Source organism: Mizuhopecten yessoensis, unplaced genomic scaffold, assembly GCF_002113885.1.
Source record: "Mizuhopecten yessoensis strain PY_sf001 unplaced genomic scaffold, ASM211388v2 scaffold7725, whole genome shotgun sequence".
Lineage (NCBI taxonomy): Eukaryota > Metazoa > Mollusca > Bivalvia > Pectinida > Pectinidae > Mizuhopecten > Mizuhopecten yessoensis.
The window spans coordinates 175291-193290 of record NW_018407191.1 but is presented as its reverse complement, the minus strand read 5'-3'; the positions used below and the strand labels follow the sequence as shown (position 1 = coordinate 193290).

Sequence of the window (18000 nt, the reverse complement as noted above, 5' to 3'; positions counted from 1 at the left end):
TTCATACTTTCCCATTCTGTGTTCCTCCTTCACACTTTCATACTTTCCCATTCTGTGTTCTTCCTTCACACTTTCATACTTTTCCATTCTGTGTTCCTCCTTCACATTTTCATACTTTCCTATTCTGTGTTCCTCCTTCACACTTTCCATCTTTCCCATTCTGTGTTCCTCCTTCACACTTTCATACTTTCCCTTTTCAACTGTAGAATTAACACAAAAGTCACAATTTGCTCATGGGGGTATGTTTTGGGAATCATCCTGTCCATCCGTCTGTCTATGATCTTGTAATTAAGAGCAACTTCTCCTAATTTGGCACAGTGAAAGTTCATCATATATACATGTGCATGAAGAGAGGAATTTGCTATTCAACTATTTTACCTGGAGTTATGGCCATTGAAACTGTAACTTTCCACTCCCGAAACGTTATAAGTGCAACTCATCCCTAAACTGTTTGTTGGGTTGTTTTGTAACTTGGCACAGTCAATTAAGTACATCATATGTAGATGTGCATGATGGAAGGTTTCTGTGATTTGTTTATCATAACCCTTGCAAACAAAGTTTCGTTATCTAGATAAGATAAAGTTGTCTTAATTAGTGAGCGTGCTCAAAGTCTCTATAGTTTTGAGTTGTTTGATTATATGGGAGTTCACCATTGTTTAGCCCTTCTTGAATTTGGCAACCCATAGTAGCTTGCCATGGTTTCGTAATGATAATAATAATAATAATATACAACATTTGATATAACGCCCTATCTAGCTAACATAAGCCACTCTAAAGCGCTTTACAGTACATAAATATACAATTAATACAATTAGGATATACACATTTTTGAGGAATTCGCAGGAGCTGCCTTATCAGGCGCTAACTACTAGTCCTATGCCACCTGGCTAATATCCCCCTATGTGTGTATGCCTGCGTGTGTGCTGGAGATGTATTGTGACTATGGACAACTTTAATGTATAGGGCTATGTTTTCTAATGGACTTGATTCTTTTTTCAGCTTCTTTGGGACAAGGCGCATCTACTTCAGTGCTGCTGGCTATCAACTTTAATGACACAACCCAGCCAGCTAAGTTTGATATCTGTACCCAGGACACTAAGTTTGCCGCCAGCATCACGGCTCCTGTAGGAGAACTTCTACTGCCCCACACCATGAGTGAGAGTGAATTTTTACAGCAGCAAGGTCAGTAAATATTAATGTTAGTCTCAATACGGGGCATTAGTTGTTAATTACAACTGGGACCTGAAGTACTGCAAAAGTGCAAATTATCGCAGCATGGAAACGAAAATAGTTTTTAATGTTTAGTAAATTAGCCAGGAAGTATCCACATGCGATATTTATATAGAAATTGTATAGATTATAACCAAAAAAAATTGTGTATATAGACTTCAGAAATATTGTCAATCTGAAAAATTCTACTCTGCGATCAGTTTGAAGAATCACAACACTAACGCTTCAACTTGCTAGAATTTCTATTTTTCAGTATAGTTCATGCGACACTCCCATACTTGTGGGTTTCCTCCAACTCCCCCTGCACTCTGCTGCCATCAAGGACAACAAGAGTGATTTAAAGAAGTTGATAAAACTTATTATACCCCTGCAACGAAGTTAGGGGGGTATACTGGAATCACCCTGTCTGTCTGTCTGTCTGTCTGTCTGTCTGTCTGTCGAAATACCAAATTAAAATGCGGTGCACAACTACATAAGATACATCTATCTGTCGTCCACAGTAACTTGTCTGTGCAAATCCTCCTTAAGTTAACTAACAAGTGGATTTCATTGAAACTTTGCATGAATGATCAGTATCTTATGTAGTTGTGCACTGGCATTTTAATTTGGGATTTTGGACCCTTTTTGATGGAGTTATGCCCCTTTGTGCGAAATACTTGTCCGTGCAACTCCTCCTTAACTAACAGGTGGATTTCATTGAAACTTTGCATGAATGATTGGTATCTTATGTAGTTGTGCACCGGCATTTTAATTTGGGATTTCAACCCTTTTTGGTGGAGTTATGCCCCTTTTTGCGAAATACTTGTTACTGTTGGGAGACTATTTGCTTTGCCTTAGTTAGCCTTTAGCTTACAGTTCTAGTTTTTTACTTGTTTTAAAATGAATTGAATTGTCTCTAATGATGCAACAATGGTCATAGTAACAGTGCTGGCATTGTTAGGGTTTACACACCTGCCCCTCTGTTTAAAAGTAGTTTAGACGATGAGGGTTTCCACATTTTTGGCTCCTAGCATCCTCAATGAGTCCTAGAAGGACGAAACAGCTGTATGATGCAGTGTAATTCACTATAAGCTTACTGTATCTATATTACAAAATGTTAAAAGTGCAACCACATGTTGTGTGGGATATTCGTCTTTGTAGTATATATAGTAACACTGTTGGCATTGTCAGGGTGTGAAGTACCAAGTAACAGTACTGACGTTGTCAGGGTCTGTAGTACATAGTGACAGTACTGACTTTGTTAGAGTCTGTAGTACATAGTAACAGTGTTGACATTGTCATGGTCTGTAGTACAAAGTAACAGTACTGACGTTGTCAGGGTCTGTAGTACATAGTGACAGTACTGACATTGTCAGGGTCTGTAGTACATAGTAACAGTACTAACATTGTCAGGGTCTGTAGTACATAGTAACAGTAATGACATTGTCAGGGTCTGTAGTACAAAGTAACAGTACTGACATTGTCAGGGTCTGTATAGTAGTACAAAGTAACAGTACTAACATCGTCAGGGTCTGTAGTACATAGTAACAGTACTGACTTTGTCAGGGTCTGTAGTAAAAAGTGACATTACTATCATTGTCAGGGTCTGTAGTACATAGTAACAGTACTAGTACTGATATTGTCAGGGTCTGTAGTACTAGTAACAGTACTAGTACTGACATTGTCAGGGTCTGTAGTACTAGTAACAGTACTAGTACTGACATTGTCAGGGTCTGTAGTACATAGTAACAGTACTGACATTGTCAGGGTCTGTAGTACAAAGTAACAGTACTAACATTGTCAGGGTCTGTAGTACATAGTAACAGTACTAGTACTGATATTGTCAGGGTCTGTAGTACTAGTAACAGTACTAGTACTGGCATTGTCAGGGTCTGTAGTACCTAGTAACAGTGTTTACATTGTCAGGGTCTGTAGTACATAGTAATAATACTAGTACTGACATTGTCAGGGTCTGTAGTTCATAGTAACAGTACTGACATTGTCAGGGTCTGTAGTACAAAGTAACAGTACTAACATTGTCAGGGTCTGTAGTACATAGTAACAGTTTTGACATTGTCAGGGTCCGTAGTACATAGTAACAGTACTGTCATTGTCAGGGTCTGTAGTACATAGTAAAAGGACTGACATTGTCAGGGTCTGTAGTACATAGTAACAGTACTAACATTGTCAGGGTCTGTAGTACATAGTAACAGTGTTGACACTGTCAGGGTCTGTAGTACATAGTAACAGTGTTGACACTGTCAGGGTCTGTAGTACATAGTAACAGTGTTGACACTGTCAGGGTCTGTAGTACATAGTAACAGTGTTGACACTGTCAGGGTCTGTAGTACATAGTAACAGTGTTGACACTGTCAGGGTCTGTAGTACATAGTAACAGTGTTGACACTGTCAGGGTATGTAGTACATAGTAACAGTACTTACATTGTCAGGGTGTGTAGTACATAGTAACAGTGTTGACATTGTCAGGGTCCGTAGTACATAGTAACAGTACTGTCATTGTCAGGGTCTGTAGTACATAGTAAAAGTACTGACATTGTCAGGGTGTGTAGTACATAGTAACAGTGTTGACATTGTCAGGGTCTGTAGTACATAGTAACAGTGTTGACATTGTCAGGGTCCGTAGTACATAGTAACAGTACTGACATTGTCAGGGTCTGTAGTACATAGTAAAAGTACTGACATTGTCAGGGTGTGTATAACATAGTAACAGTACTGACATTGTCAGGGTCTGTAGTACAAAGTAACAGTACTAACATTGTCAGGGTCTGTAGTACATAGTAACAGTGTTGACATTGTCAGGGTCTGTAGTACATAGTAACAGTACTGACATTGTCTGGGTCTGTAGCACATAGTAACAGTACTGACATTGTCAGGGTCTGTATAGTAGTACAAAGTAACAGTACTGACATTGTCAGGGTCTGTAGTACATAGTAAAAGTACCGACATTGTCAGGGTGTGTATAACATAGTAACAGTACTGACATTGTCAGGGTGTGTAGTACATAGTAACAGTACTGACATTGTCAGGGTCTGTAGTATATAGTTACAGTACTGACATTGTCAGGGTCCGTAGTACATAGTAACAGTACTGACATTGTCAGGGTCTGTAGTACATAGTAACAGTATTGACATTATCATGGTCTGTAGAACAAAGTAACAGTACTGACATTGTCAGGGTGTGTAGTACATAGTAACAGTACTGACATTGTCAGGGTGTGTAGTACAAAGTAACAGTCCTGACATTGTCAGGGTCTGTAGTACATAGTAACAGTACTGACATTGTCAGGGTCTGTAGTACATAGTAACAGTATTGACATTATCATGGTCTGTAGAAGAAAGTAACAGTACTGACATTGTCAGGGTGTGTAGTACATAGTAACAGTACTTACATTGTCAAGGTCTGTATAGTAGTACAAAGTAACAGTACTGACATTGTCAGGGTCTGTAGTACATAGGAACAGTGTTGACACTGTCAGGGTCTGTAGTACATAGTAACAGTAATGACATTGTCAGGTTCTGTAGTACATAGTAACAGTACTGACATTGTCAGGTTCTGTAGTACAAAGTAACAGTACTAACATTGTCAGGGTTTGTAGTACATAGTAACAGTACTGACATTGTCATGGTCTGTAGTACATAGTAACAGTACTGACATTGTCAGGGTCTGTAGTACCTAGTAACAGTACTGACATTGTCAGGGTCTGTATAGTAGTACAAAGTAACAGTACTGACATTGTCAGGGTCTGAAGTACATAGTAACAGTACTGACATTGTCAGTGTCTGTAGTACATAGTAACAGTAATGACATTGTCGGGTTCTGTAGTTCATAGTAACAGTACTGACATTGTCAGGTTCTGTAGTACATAGTGACATTGATGACTTTGTCAAGATGTGTTGTTGACTTTGTCAGGGTCTGTAGTACATAGTAACAGTACTGACATTGTCAGGTTCTGTAGTACATAGTGACAGTGATGACTTTGTCAAGATGTGTTGTTGACTTTGTCAGGGTCTGTAGTACATAGTAACAATGTTGACGTTGTCAGGGTCTGTAGTACATAGTAACAGTAATGACATTGTCAGGGTCTGTAGTACATAGTAACAGTGATGACATTGTCAAGGTGTGTAGTACAAAGTAACAGTACTGATATTGTCAGGGTCTGTAGTACATAATAACAGTACTGACATTGTCAGGGTGTGTGTGTAGTACATAGTAACAGTACTGACATTGTCAGGGTGTGTAGTACATAGTAACAGTACTGACATTGTCAGGGTATGTAGTACATAGTAACAGTACTGACATAGTCAGGGTCTGAAGTACATAGTAACAGTACTGATATTGTCAGGGTCTGTAGTACATAATAACAGTACTGACATTGTCAGGGTGTGTAGTACATAGTAACAGTACTGACATTGTCAGGGTCTGTAGTACATAGTAACAGTATTGACATTGTCAGGGTCTGTAGTACATAGTAACAGTACTTACATTGTCAGGGTGTGTAGTACATAGTAACAGTACTGACTTTGTCAGGGTCTGTAGTACAAAGTAACAGTGATGACTTTGTCAAGATGTGTTGTTGACATTGTTAGGGTCTGTAGTACAGATAGACATTGTTAGGGTCTGTAGTACAGATAGACATTGTTAGGGTCTGTATAGTACAGATTGACATTGTTGAACTTGTCAGGTTGAAGTTGCTGACATTGTCAGGGTGTGTTGCTGACACTATCAGTGTTATGTGATGGAGAGGTTGACAGCGTCAACATCAGTGTCCTTATCAACCTGTGGTTGCTGTGGCTGTTTATTGATCCCACTACCGGTAGTACACAATATACTTTGTAGATCTTTATTGTACCTGTCAGGCTCCAAAACTAATCAATGTATCTACAGAGACTAATATAGTAAATGTTCTCCAAACTAATTCATTTTCAATTTTGATTTCCCTGATACCGAAATTAAGAAGGTTTACACTGTTCACAATTTACCTTTATATCATCTGGTTAACCAAGAGGCAAATAATGTTTTAAAAAACTAGAATTTTTTCCAAAAATCTTACACTAAATCTCAGGAGAGGTGCCAAATAAATGTTTTCAAGCTTAATATAAATCATTTCAATATTTTTTAACAAATTTTAAATTGTATTGATGTGACATACAAAGAAAGTGCTATTAATTATATCCTGAAATCTTGAGTGGGAAAGTAATAGGGTTTTAAATGTTCAAGTTTTGTGTCATTGAATTCATTTTAAATCAAATCTCATTGATTTGAAGTTTTATTTCAATCAAAATGTTGGGAACATTTACTGTATTACACAGATCAATGTTAACATTGTCACCTGTCAGGTGTGTTCTGTACAGGTAAAGCGTACAGGTAGCTTCCACTTCATCAATATCACCCATCAATTATTGCTGGTTCGTGTTTGTCTAACACTCACGGGTCACGTTAACGTTATGCATGCAACGCCGACTTAATTATCCTCCAATTTATTTCGTGTTGACGCAGTCAACCAGATTATTTGAACTGAAATTATTTAGACCTACTGCTGTGTCATTGGTTTCTCTGTCCAGTTATTGTTAGGTGTAGAAGTACCTATAATATAGAACATTTGTGGCGGTGTACTAACAGTAAAGAAGAAATTAATGATATTCTATCTTTGTGCTGAAACTCCTTTTGTATAATTAAAATTTACAAAGAAAGAAGAGAACATTACACAGTTAAGTACATAGAAGCCGATGTTCAGAAACTTACCTTTCTAAAAAATAAAGTAGATGGCGAAAAAGTTAATTGGTAGGGTTATCTTACATTAGTATATATATTATATATAATAATATACAAGGGAAGGACTGGAGGGTTTTTTAGGGAAGAAAGACAATGTCTGGTTAATTTATTTCACACAATTTATCTCTATGAAATTGTTCTGGCCGAAAATATTGGTTCACAATGTATATCATACTATAATTACGCAAGCCCAGATATCTTCAAAAACAAATATCTGGTATTATACCTTAGATACAATACCAGGCATTCACTAGTACAAATGTTGTATCTTGCATAACCTGCAGTGCAAATATTGCTGAAATACTAAATCAGTCACTCATTAAATATTGATTAGCACAAAACTAGATATCTTACAAATCAAATTGAAGTTGAAATACAGAACAACCCATGTGACTTGTTATTAGGTTATAAAGAAAAACCAACCTTAATTGTTTCTACTCCTGAAAACCTGAAAAGCTTTTAGCTAAATTTGAAGTATTTAAGCTTCCTTGACAGAATGGGCTTGAATTTCTAATTGTCTGTCATTCTATCTCCAAAGGGCTTAGTGGTTGGGCAATAAAGTGGAAAACCAGAATACATTTCCAATTTTCTCTTCGGTTACCTCCATAATTCATGCTTTTACGTGTGAATGGTTCTGATCTCACATGTTACAATTTGTTGAAAACTGAAATAAAAATAGATCTGTATAAGGCCAAATGTTCTGTTTGGTTATTAGCTCACCTGGCACGAAGTGCCAAGTGAGCTTATGCCTTGGCTCGGCATAAAAAACCTTTAAACAACTTGTTCTGAATAACCAAAAGGCTCAGGATGTTGATATTTTGTCAGTAGCATGCTGGGATCAAGGACTACTATCTTTGTTAAAGTGAATGACTTTTACTTATATTCAAGGTCACAGGGGTCAAATTTGTTTAAAATCTTTAAACGACCTCTTCTGAATAACTATGGGTCCCAGGATGTTGATACTTTGTAAGTTGCATCCTGAGATGAAAGGCTATAAAATTTGTTCAACATAATGACTTTGTTCGACTTTCAGTCACAGGGGTGAAATGTTTTAAAAAATAATAACAGGTTCTTTTGAATGAATTTTAATCATAAATACTGATATTTTGCCTGTAGCTATATTTTAGATAACTTTTAAGGTTTCAAGTGTGAGATTTATACCAGGTGAGCGATGCAGGCCCATTGGGCCTCTTGTATTTTGTTAGCTCACCTGACCAAAGGGCAAGTGAGCTTATGCGATGGTGTGGCGTCCGTCTGTCTGTCCGTCCGGCGTCCGGCGTCCATCTATCTGGCGTCAACTTACTTTAAACAAATTCTATTCAGTAACCAAAAGGCCTAGGATGATGATATTTGGCCAGTAGCATGCTGGAATCAAGGGCAACCAAGTTTGTTCAAATAAATGACCTTCATCCATTTTCAAGGTCACAGGGGTCAAATATGTTAAGATCTTTGAACGACTTCTTCTGAAGAACCAAGAGGCCTATGGTGATGATATTTGGCCAGTGACATGCTGGGATGAAGGGTTACCAAGTTTATTCAAACAAAAGACCTTCTCCCATTTCCAAGGTCACAGGCATCAAATATGTTTTAAACCTTTAAAACAACTTCTTCTCAATAACCAAACAGCCTTGGGTGATGATATTTGACCAGGAACATACTGGAATGAAGAGCTACCAAGTTTGTTAAAACAAATGACCTTCACCCATTTTCAAGGTCACAGGGGTCAAATATGTTTAAAACCTTTAAACAACTTCTTCTGAATACCCAAGAGGGAAAGGATAATGATATTTCACCTAGGCCAGTAACATGCTGGGATGAAGGGCTACCAAGTTTGTTCAAACGAATGACCTTCGCCCATTTTCAAGGTCGCAGGGTTTTAAACGACTTCTCCTGAATTACCAAGAGGCCTAGGGTTATGATATTTTGCCAGTTAGTTGCTGGGATGAAGGGCTACCAAATATGTTCAAATGAATGAACTTCACTCATATCCAAGGTCACAGGGGTCAAATATGTTAAAATCTTTGAACGACTTCTTCTGAATAATCAAGAGGCTCAGGGTGATGATATTTGGCCTGTAGCATGCTGGGATGAAGCGCTACCAAGTTTGTTAAAATGAATGACCTTGACAATTTTTCATGGTCACAATGGTCAAATATGTTTAAAACCTTTAAGCAACATCGTAATAACCAAAAGTCCTAGGATGATGCTGTTTGGCCAGTAGCATGCTAGGATAAAGGACTACCAAGTTTGTTCAAACGAATGACCTCGACATATATTAAAGGTCACAGGGGTCAAATATGTTTAAAACCTTTAAACGATTTCTTCTCAATAAGCAAAAGGCTAAGGGTGATGATATTTGGCCATGCAGTAACATGCTGGGATTAAGGACTACCAGCTAGGTTTTTTCAAATGAATGACCTTCGCCCATATTCAAGGTCACAGTGGTTACTACATGTTTAAATATTTAAATGACTTGTTCTGTATTACTAAAAGGTCCAGGGTAATGATATTTTGCCAGAAGCATGCTTGGTTGGACGACTATAAACTTTGTTCAACCTCATGTCCTTGTTTGACATTTAAGGTCACAGGAGTCACATGTTTAAATCTTTTAATAATTAGGTTCTTATGAGTCAAACACTGATATTCTGCCTGTAGCTGTATTTTAGTCAACTTTTAAGATTATTTGTGAGATTAATACCAGGTGAGTGGTTCAGGCCCATTGGGCCTCTTTTTAAACGTCCTATTAACATCCAAGGTAATTTAAGGACGCCCAAACCTTCTGAAAAAGGTTCTATATTTGTTTTATGTAATAACTTAATTCAAACAAATACAGGGCATTGTGCCAAAAGGATTCGCATCTCTTTATTTTTCATTGAGTTCTCCTGGAGCCACTGAAGTGAAATTTGACATCCTGAAAGAATAAATTGATCTATTTTTTTTCATTTCATATTTTTCAGTGGAACGATTATCAAAATGTGGTGAGTTATTCTTGGAAATAAATTTTCAATGCCGTTATTTTGTAAGACAAAGAACAAAATGGCACAGTAAAATTGATTTCATCTGAATAACTTGTCATACCTCAAAAACCAGTCAACACAAATGAATAAAAATATTCTCAGATTATTGTATACAAACTTGTCTTTCAGTATATCAAATTTTGTTTTAATAGCAATTGTAATTAGCCGCAGAAAATTCCGATAAAAAATGGAGAAAATTTGAGGGAAAAAACGCTAATCATTTGGCATAATGTTGAAGCTACAAAAACAAAGCATGTTCATATATAATAGCATTCTCATACTAAGTTATATTCACAAACCATTTAATATAATTCAATAACCTGATTATTCATCAAGTATTTTCTCACTTGAATGGGAATTTGAGTTTGAATTGTTGAAGCTCATATGTCAATATTGGAACTCTTCATTGTTTTATTATGTTTTCATTGAAAAGTTGGGGATTTAGAACATTTTACATCAATGGATGGCAGAGAAAACCACAATTATATTATTTATTTATTTACTTCATATTTATTTAACGTTACTCCGGAAATAACTAACCATCCTCATTGTAACCATGACAGCAGATTGTGGCCGCAATTCATAGGCTACAAGAGCAGGAGTGAATTTTGAGAGATATTCAGTTTTCGTTAAAACTGTATAATTTAATTTGGATTATTCCCCAAATGCTAGACTCTTTTCAGGTTATATATTTTGTATAACCTAAAGAAATAGACAACACAAAAAGTGATGGTGTCTTAATTCACTGCAATGTTTGGAGCAGTGTATGTAATTCTAATATCTGATTGGTTGAAGTTGCCAGCGAATGAAATTAAACTGTGCAATGATGTGTTTTATGTAAAAAAAAAAAGTTTTTATCAGAAATTAACAAATATTCATCTGTTATAAACTAACAAATGTTGTCTATCTCTTTGAATTAAATTATTACGGGTAGCCATGATTATTTTTGGGGTTAAGGTAACGGCAGATATAAGTACAAAAAATGTCCTGTGTGCACTTTTGTGAAAGAGCATACAGTTTTTTCGGTATTTACCATGTAACCCCAAAAACCATCCTGGTTATCCTTATATATATATCATGTTGGTATTGTTTGATATCGTTTACTTTATCAAATTAAAGAATGAACTTAATACACGTATTGAAAACAAAACACAAATTACAAAAGACGCATCAACCTATGAAGATGGACACTGTACAATTTAATGTCAGTGGAATCAGAATGAAAAAATAAGCAACTGTACATTATGTATCCTTTACAAATACACTAGATTATAACCAGATAAGTTACAAGCTTCATATAACTCTCAGACATACATTATACTGTTAGTATCTAATATTTACAAGGGTATACTGGGGTAGAAATGACACATTTATAGTACTGGGCTGTAGGCAGATTTTGAACATTCTCTTACCCCCACCCATTACTTGGGCCTAGCCAGTATATATTGACTATATTGAAATATTTTCACTTTAACTTTGACATAAAATCTTCTAGTCCTGATGAGTGTCTGCTGTGAAATTTTACAAAACCAGATCTCTTACATGATATGTACAGCTATCATGTAATTGACAGAACCATGCAGACATCTGACGAATCCTCGACATCAGTCCGACAGATATATTTTAGGACTTCGGCCATATGATCAGTGGCCACTGTGGTCTGACTGATGATAAAACATACTTAATCTTCACTGTTTATAAATGTGAACATTGGGTAGGGTTTAATGACAAAGGGATATCTGATTATTCAATAGGGAAGTTGATCCTTGGATGTCCTTTAGGGTACAGAAGTGTCGGGCATTTCCCTATTGTACTCTGAGTTCACATATCATTTGCTGTACCAGGGGGGTATCATGCTCCGTCATTTGTTCTGTAATTGAATGCATGCGTTATCGATTATGGCCCTATTTCATTTATAATTCATCGTCATATGGAATTATTTTTTCTAATGGTAGCTAATTGTTGAACGTCTACACATATTTTTCTGCACCTCAGGCCAGAGCATTGTATTTCTGAGGCAGCTGCTTGCTGATATCTCTGATCGGGCGAGGGGAGATGTGGGAGTTGTTTTAGTGCAGTATTTAATTACGAGAGTAATAAACATGTTTGGTTGATTTAATTGCAACCTTTACCAAAACTAAAATCGACTTAATCACTTGGTTGTACCAAAAATAGAATAAACTAAATCACTTGGTTGGACTTAATTAAAACAAAATCAAATTAATCACTTGGTAATGGACCAAAACTAAAGTCGACTAAATTGCTTGGTTGGCCCAAAACTAAAGTCAACTGATTCATATAGTTGGACATGGTGGGACCAAAATTTAAATTGACTTTATCCCTTCGTTGGACTTAATTTAAACTTAAATCGACTGAATTACTTAGTTGGATCAAAACTAAAATCGACTTAATCACTTGGTTGGACCAAAACTAAAATTGACTGAATCACTTGGGTGAACTAAATTTGAACTAAAATCTACTAAATTACTTGGTTGGATGTGTCATTTAAGGAAAGGTAAAAAATGCAGAGAGTTTAAACTAGGCATTAAGGGCCACAAAATGTCCTTAATGTTCGGGTTAAAATGCAGAGAATTTGGAACCAATTATGTAAGACCAATAGAATGTCCTTAACTTCAGGTGTCTGAAGAGTCCGGGTTCAAAATGGAAAATCTCAAACTGGCCATTGGTGATCAGGCATTCATGAAGTCCTGAAATTATGATAAGGTGTTCGGTAAAGTTTGGTTTTGATGTTCCTGGCAGAATGAGATATTAGTCAATACAGTATAATTGTAATCTTGTCAATGTCATCTTTGGGACAATGATAACACCTCGTGTCAATGTTGTGACGCCAGAGCTGTCTGGACCCAGTCGTAGCCCTAAATTATTCAAATTGAAATACATGGCCATTAACTACAGCGAGACAAATAATCAATTTTAAGTTCAATAAGTAGTGCAGTGTATTTATCACATGTCAGCTGTGAAATGTGATGTTCACCGAGACACTAATTATTTTCTTGTCAAAAAATTAATTACTTTCAGGATGAATTTAAGGGTACCTGGTATGTACATATAAGTAACATTAAACAAAAATAGTTCCATTGCAATGAAACCAAAACTAAATTCAATATATATATAGCGGAAAGTAGGAAGTTCGTAAAACATGATATTAACCATAATGTAACATTAAACAACATGATATCATACCAAATTGTGTTATTAAGTAGCATGATATCAAGTGAATTCCACCCTATTTTAGATATCAAACTTGTCGATAACAAAACTGTATTTACTCCCAAAAAGGTCAAGTAAAAGTATCATTGTACTGTGAAACTTTGTTCATCCAAGTCTGATAATCGTTCCATCTCAAATATTTCAGTGCTTGTTATATAATTAGTTACCAATAAATGTTATTTCTTATTTCATAATTAGTTTGGAAAGATTTTTCATTCTGCCCTTTTTTAAGGGGATCAATATGTCCACAAAGTGTTTTACTATAAATTGCAATAATTTCCCACCACCAAAAAATTCATCCTAGAATTTGAAGTAATTCAACATGTGTTCATTTCAACAATATATATTCTTACCTATACTGCAAAGCTACCTACATACATGTATAAGTCAGATCCTTTTTTTATTTGTAGCTTAATTACTCGTTTGTTCAAAGGCAAAAATTTATAAAGTACCCTGATGATGAGAAACGTTTTACAAATACTCTGCCCTAATGTTGTCTTCAAACTCCAAGGATTCCATTCTTGATATAATCATGTTCACCCTTGGGCTATATTGCAGATGATACTAGTCAAAACATACTGTCAGCATATATATTTTAGTGGTAGTCTTATTTTAGCAGTTTTCGGGCTTTAGGTGTTGTGCTAGATTATGAATGCGCTTAATTGACGTTCCAATATCTTGTTTTCTATCACATATTATGTGGATGTGCTGATTCATCTATGAGCTGATGTGTTTCGTTGTTGCTCTAAATTTTGGGTGTGTTAAAATAAGTACATTTACAGTATTCTAAGGGTAAAGAAGGACATGTTTATCAAAAGCATAACCATTGGACTTTAAAGATGTCACGATGTATGCAATGGTACAGTTTTACCTATTTGTTTTAGTCAGTTTTCTCTTGGAAGACTTACTTGAAACATTTCATTAATTATCTCAAATAACCTTTGTTGATAAGTAAAACAATATTTCATTCTTTTTCTCTTTTTTTTTTTACAGGAAAACTTGGTGGCATGCATGAGAATTCTGGAAATGTGAAGTTAGCACCGTCCAAGTCCGATCCCAAGTCTATTTGTATATGTGTTCACACTGTTGCCAATGTATTACAAGTGCCCTCCTCGAATGAAAACCTGTTCATATTCGCCGCTCGCACATTAGCCACGGGTACTCTTACACTAATATCGGTCCGGACCAAGGACGAAACTGCCAAATTGACCGTTAATTGTGAGAAAATGGTCATCGGCACGATGCTGCACAAGGAAATTAAGAACCTGCTGAGCAAGAGCTAGCCTCAAATATTTCTGAACAACAAGTTTTTATAAAAACAAAAAATTTATAAACCAGTGCTTGATAAACAGAAATTCTTTTCTCAAAGTTCTATAATTATTTTGGTTCTATAATTATTTTGGACCTATCTTAAGTATTAATGTGAAATATGTTTACTGTTGTGGCTACTGTTTGTAAGTGAACAAATTGGAGGGGGTTGCAATGTAACATAAGTAGTCTTAGCTGAAAGGCCAGTTCTCACATCAGCTGTTCATGTTTAAGATGTATTCTTGAGGGGATGTTGAACAATTTTTGTTTTGTCAACATTTTATTTTATTAACATTTTACGTTGTCGATGAAAGCTAAACATGTATTGTATTTATCCTACGATAAAGCCCAAGGGGGCAAGCACCTAATTTCTGACTATATTGTGGTTTAAAACGGGTGTGGCGATATGTTGAAATATACAGGAAATATTGAAAAGAAAAGATGAAAAGGGGACATTAAAAACATGTTGGCAGTAAGCAAAATGAAATATTAAAGATGACTTTGGGGGCATGAAATTGACTTTTACTGATATGTTGCAAATTGAATTTTCAATATGCTGTAAAGTGAATATTTTATTGGTTGTTTTTTTCACACATTTGAGTGAGTATAACTTTGCAATGCAGCGATTCTCACTTTCTATGTTGTCATTATGTTCACAGCATTATAGGAAAATGATATATGTAGGTACCTTTTATCCTGATATGTCAAATTATTTTGGAAGAATTCTTAAAATTCAAGTGTTATAAGGTAACTATCTATTTAGTCCTGATGACAGATTGTTAGTGTTTATTAAAAGTGGCTGATTTAAACATAAACGCAAAAACAACTTGATACAATGCCACACATTTCATTTTTCACTCTACTGACTGCCAGCATTTTTCAAGGTTCTGATTTTCCTTCTTGATTCTCATTTTGCGTTTAATTTTTCTTCCATATATCACCAAACCTCTTTACAACATCACAATTGTGCTGGACAAATGGCGGCATTATAACAAGGTGACACTGTATGAGAGGTCGTCAACATCAGGTAGCATTGCAATGTCACATACGTATGAGTGACAGCCAATATGAAATTGAATGTAGTGTAACTGACATATGTACATTTAGATTAACGAGTTATGTGACGTATGTTGCCGCATCACTGCCTCCTTGCCTGTTATTCTATTTGTAACTGATACGTATGCTTTCTATACAAACATGCAGCTTTGTCAAGCCTACATTTGTGCATGAACGTTATTGTTTCGTAAATTTTCACAATTCATTTCTGGTTCGATCATTAGATAAAAACTTGTTGACTCCATGAATGTGTGTTGGGGAAAATTGCAATACAAATGCATTATGATAGTTTTAGGTGAAATAAGACTTTTCAAAATCATTTTGACCATGGAAGGGGTCATTTCCATTATCCAAACAGTAATTGAGGTTAAAATTTCCTATGCTTTTGTTAATGGAGATGAGTAAACATTTTGTGCTTTGTATTTGGAACACATATTTTTAACTGTACTTTAGGAATAAATTAACACAAACAGAGGGAAAGTAGCAATATTTTATCAGACATTTCACTGCAAATATGATTTAATGGTTCAGAGAATAAAAGGGAAAGTAAATTGTTTACAGAAAAAAAGGGAAATCATCTGTGGCACAAAACAGCTTGGTCATTTGAAAATCGAGAATACTGGGTTTATCTTCAGTAGAAAAATACTGTATAGTGTAATTATTATCAAACTTTTCATGTAAGCAACCATCCAATGATTTATTGAAGTTTATTTCCCTCTGCTTCATGTGGATTTCTTTTCATCAATCACCTAAATTTGCTATTTTAAACTTTATTTTCTCAAGAAGAAATGAATGGAAAATCACCAGAATTGCTAGAGCTGTGCACAAAAACTATAAGGATAAAGAAAGAGGTTGTAGTTCAAAGGTCAGGAGGTGATAAAAGTTAAATTTCAGGCTAAGCTGTTTGTCTATTGTCAAAGAGAAATATGGTATAAAATGAAACATGGTACCAATAGAAATATATTTTTGTTCAGTGAAAATAAACATCTTGTCGTATAGAGTTAAAGTGTTGTTCAAAACATGGGCATGCATTCTAGACCTGATAGCCGTCCCTGGACACTATCATGTTTTCTGGGATCAGTCAGGCGGAACCAGTGTCGTCAGGTAGGAGTGTCAAAGACTTCCTACGGTATCCGTCGGTGTATTGATCACATCAGCGGTTTTATGTGACAGACTGATGGATGTACTGGTGAAAACACAGGATATCTAAGGCTAACTATTTGTTTGACATCTCTGTTCGTCATCAAACGCCATCGCAAATATAATACAAAGACATGTCTACTTGGAGGTTCTTTTGAATTTAACAATGGCATTATTGTTTGTTCTGACACTATGTCAAAATTAGATAAATACAGTGGTGTTTGCTGAAATATAAGAACTATACAATTTGTTTTATTATACCTGGCCGATACCAACACATATTTCAATCTTTGTAATTCTATGAATTTACATTGTCCACACCTAGAAATGATAATGGTCACAAGAAGTCGCCTCCGTAATTGAAATAAAATCATGCTAACTGCTACATGTAGTTAATGTCAACATTACATTTATGATGTCACATCATAAATGCAAAAACAGAGTCTAAACCTACATTGAGGGTATGACAAAGAAATTTTGACTTAGGGCTGATATTATTTTACTGTCTAACACGAGGCTTGCTTAGAGTACTAGTCGAGAGCTTAGTAAACATTCAAGAATCTCCCCCAAAGGGTTGAGATTTTTCTGGCAGATCTTAATCATGGGGTATTATTCATTTCTCCTATTATGGCAATAATATGTTCACCAAAACAATTAATTATTGGCGTTGGTAATCTGCGTTCTTTCCTTGTATGCATATGTACCTCCTTTTGAAAGCTAATTGTTTCGTCATATTTCATATGACGACATCTGATTTTGATATTTGTCATACTCTATGGGATATGATAATGGAAATTGTACCCTCAACACGTCAACAGAGAAATCTTGGAAAATGAGAAAAGGAACAATTCTGTGAATGACCAGAGAATTAAGATTGAAATAGGACTTAAATGGTTTAAGCTTTTAAATCTAGGACAAGTGCAATGAAAATGTGAAGATATGTTGTCGATATGAAATACCAATCATTTTGATTTTCCCATGTTCATTACATATAAATATTAGACAAATAACACAGGCTTTTCAGTAACTTTCATCAGACTAGCCAAATAATATGACATTTTTAACCTCCGTTACGTTGTTTTGTAAATTTTGATTACATAAGGCCAAATTTAAGGCTGAGTTTATTATCATCAAAGAAATTTTGCTGAAATTTGAAATCATACTGTTTACCAGAAAAGTTTTGCCACAGTCTAACTGTCACCCTCTGCAATGAGGGAGAATATATCATGTCGGCAAATATTTGTAA

At 35.6% G+C, this 18000-nt stretch overlaps 1 protein-coding gene across 3 annotated transcripts in view; it reads left to right on the top strand.

The window, feature by feature from the left end:
• Positions 1 to 17184, top strand: part of LOC110454208 (AP-3 complex subunit beta-2-like) — a 54350-nt gene extending 37166 nt beyond the window's left edge. For all 3 annotated transcript variants that reach the window (XM_021503591.1, XM_021503593.1, XM_021503592.1), the window contains 2 exons: positions 1000 to 1182; positions 14244 to 17184. In XM_021503591.1, the coding sequence (XP_021359266.1) occupies positions 1000 to 1182; positions 14244 to 14533 (473 nt within the window). In that variant the 3' untranslated portion in view covers positions 14534 to 17184. The remainder of the gene's footprint in view (positions 1 to 999; positions 1183 to 14243) is intronic.
• The last annotated feature ends 816 nt before the right edge of the window (positions 17185 to 18000 follow it).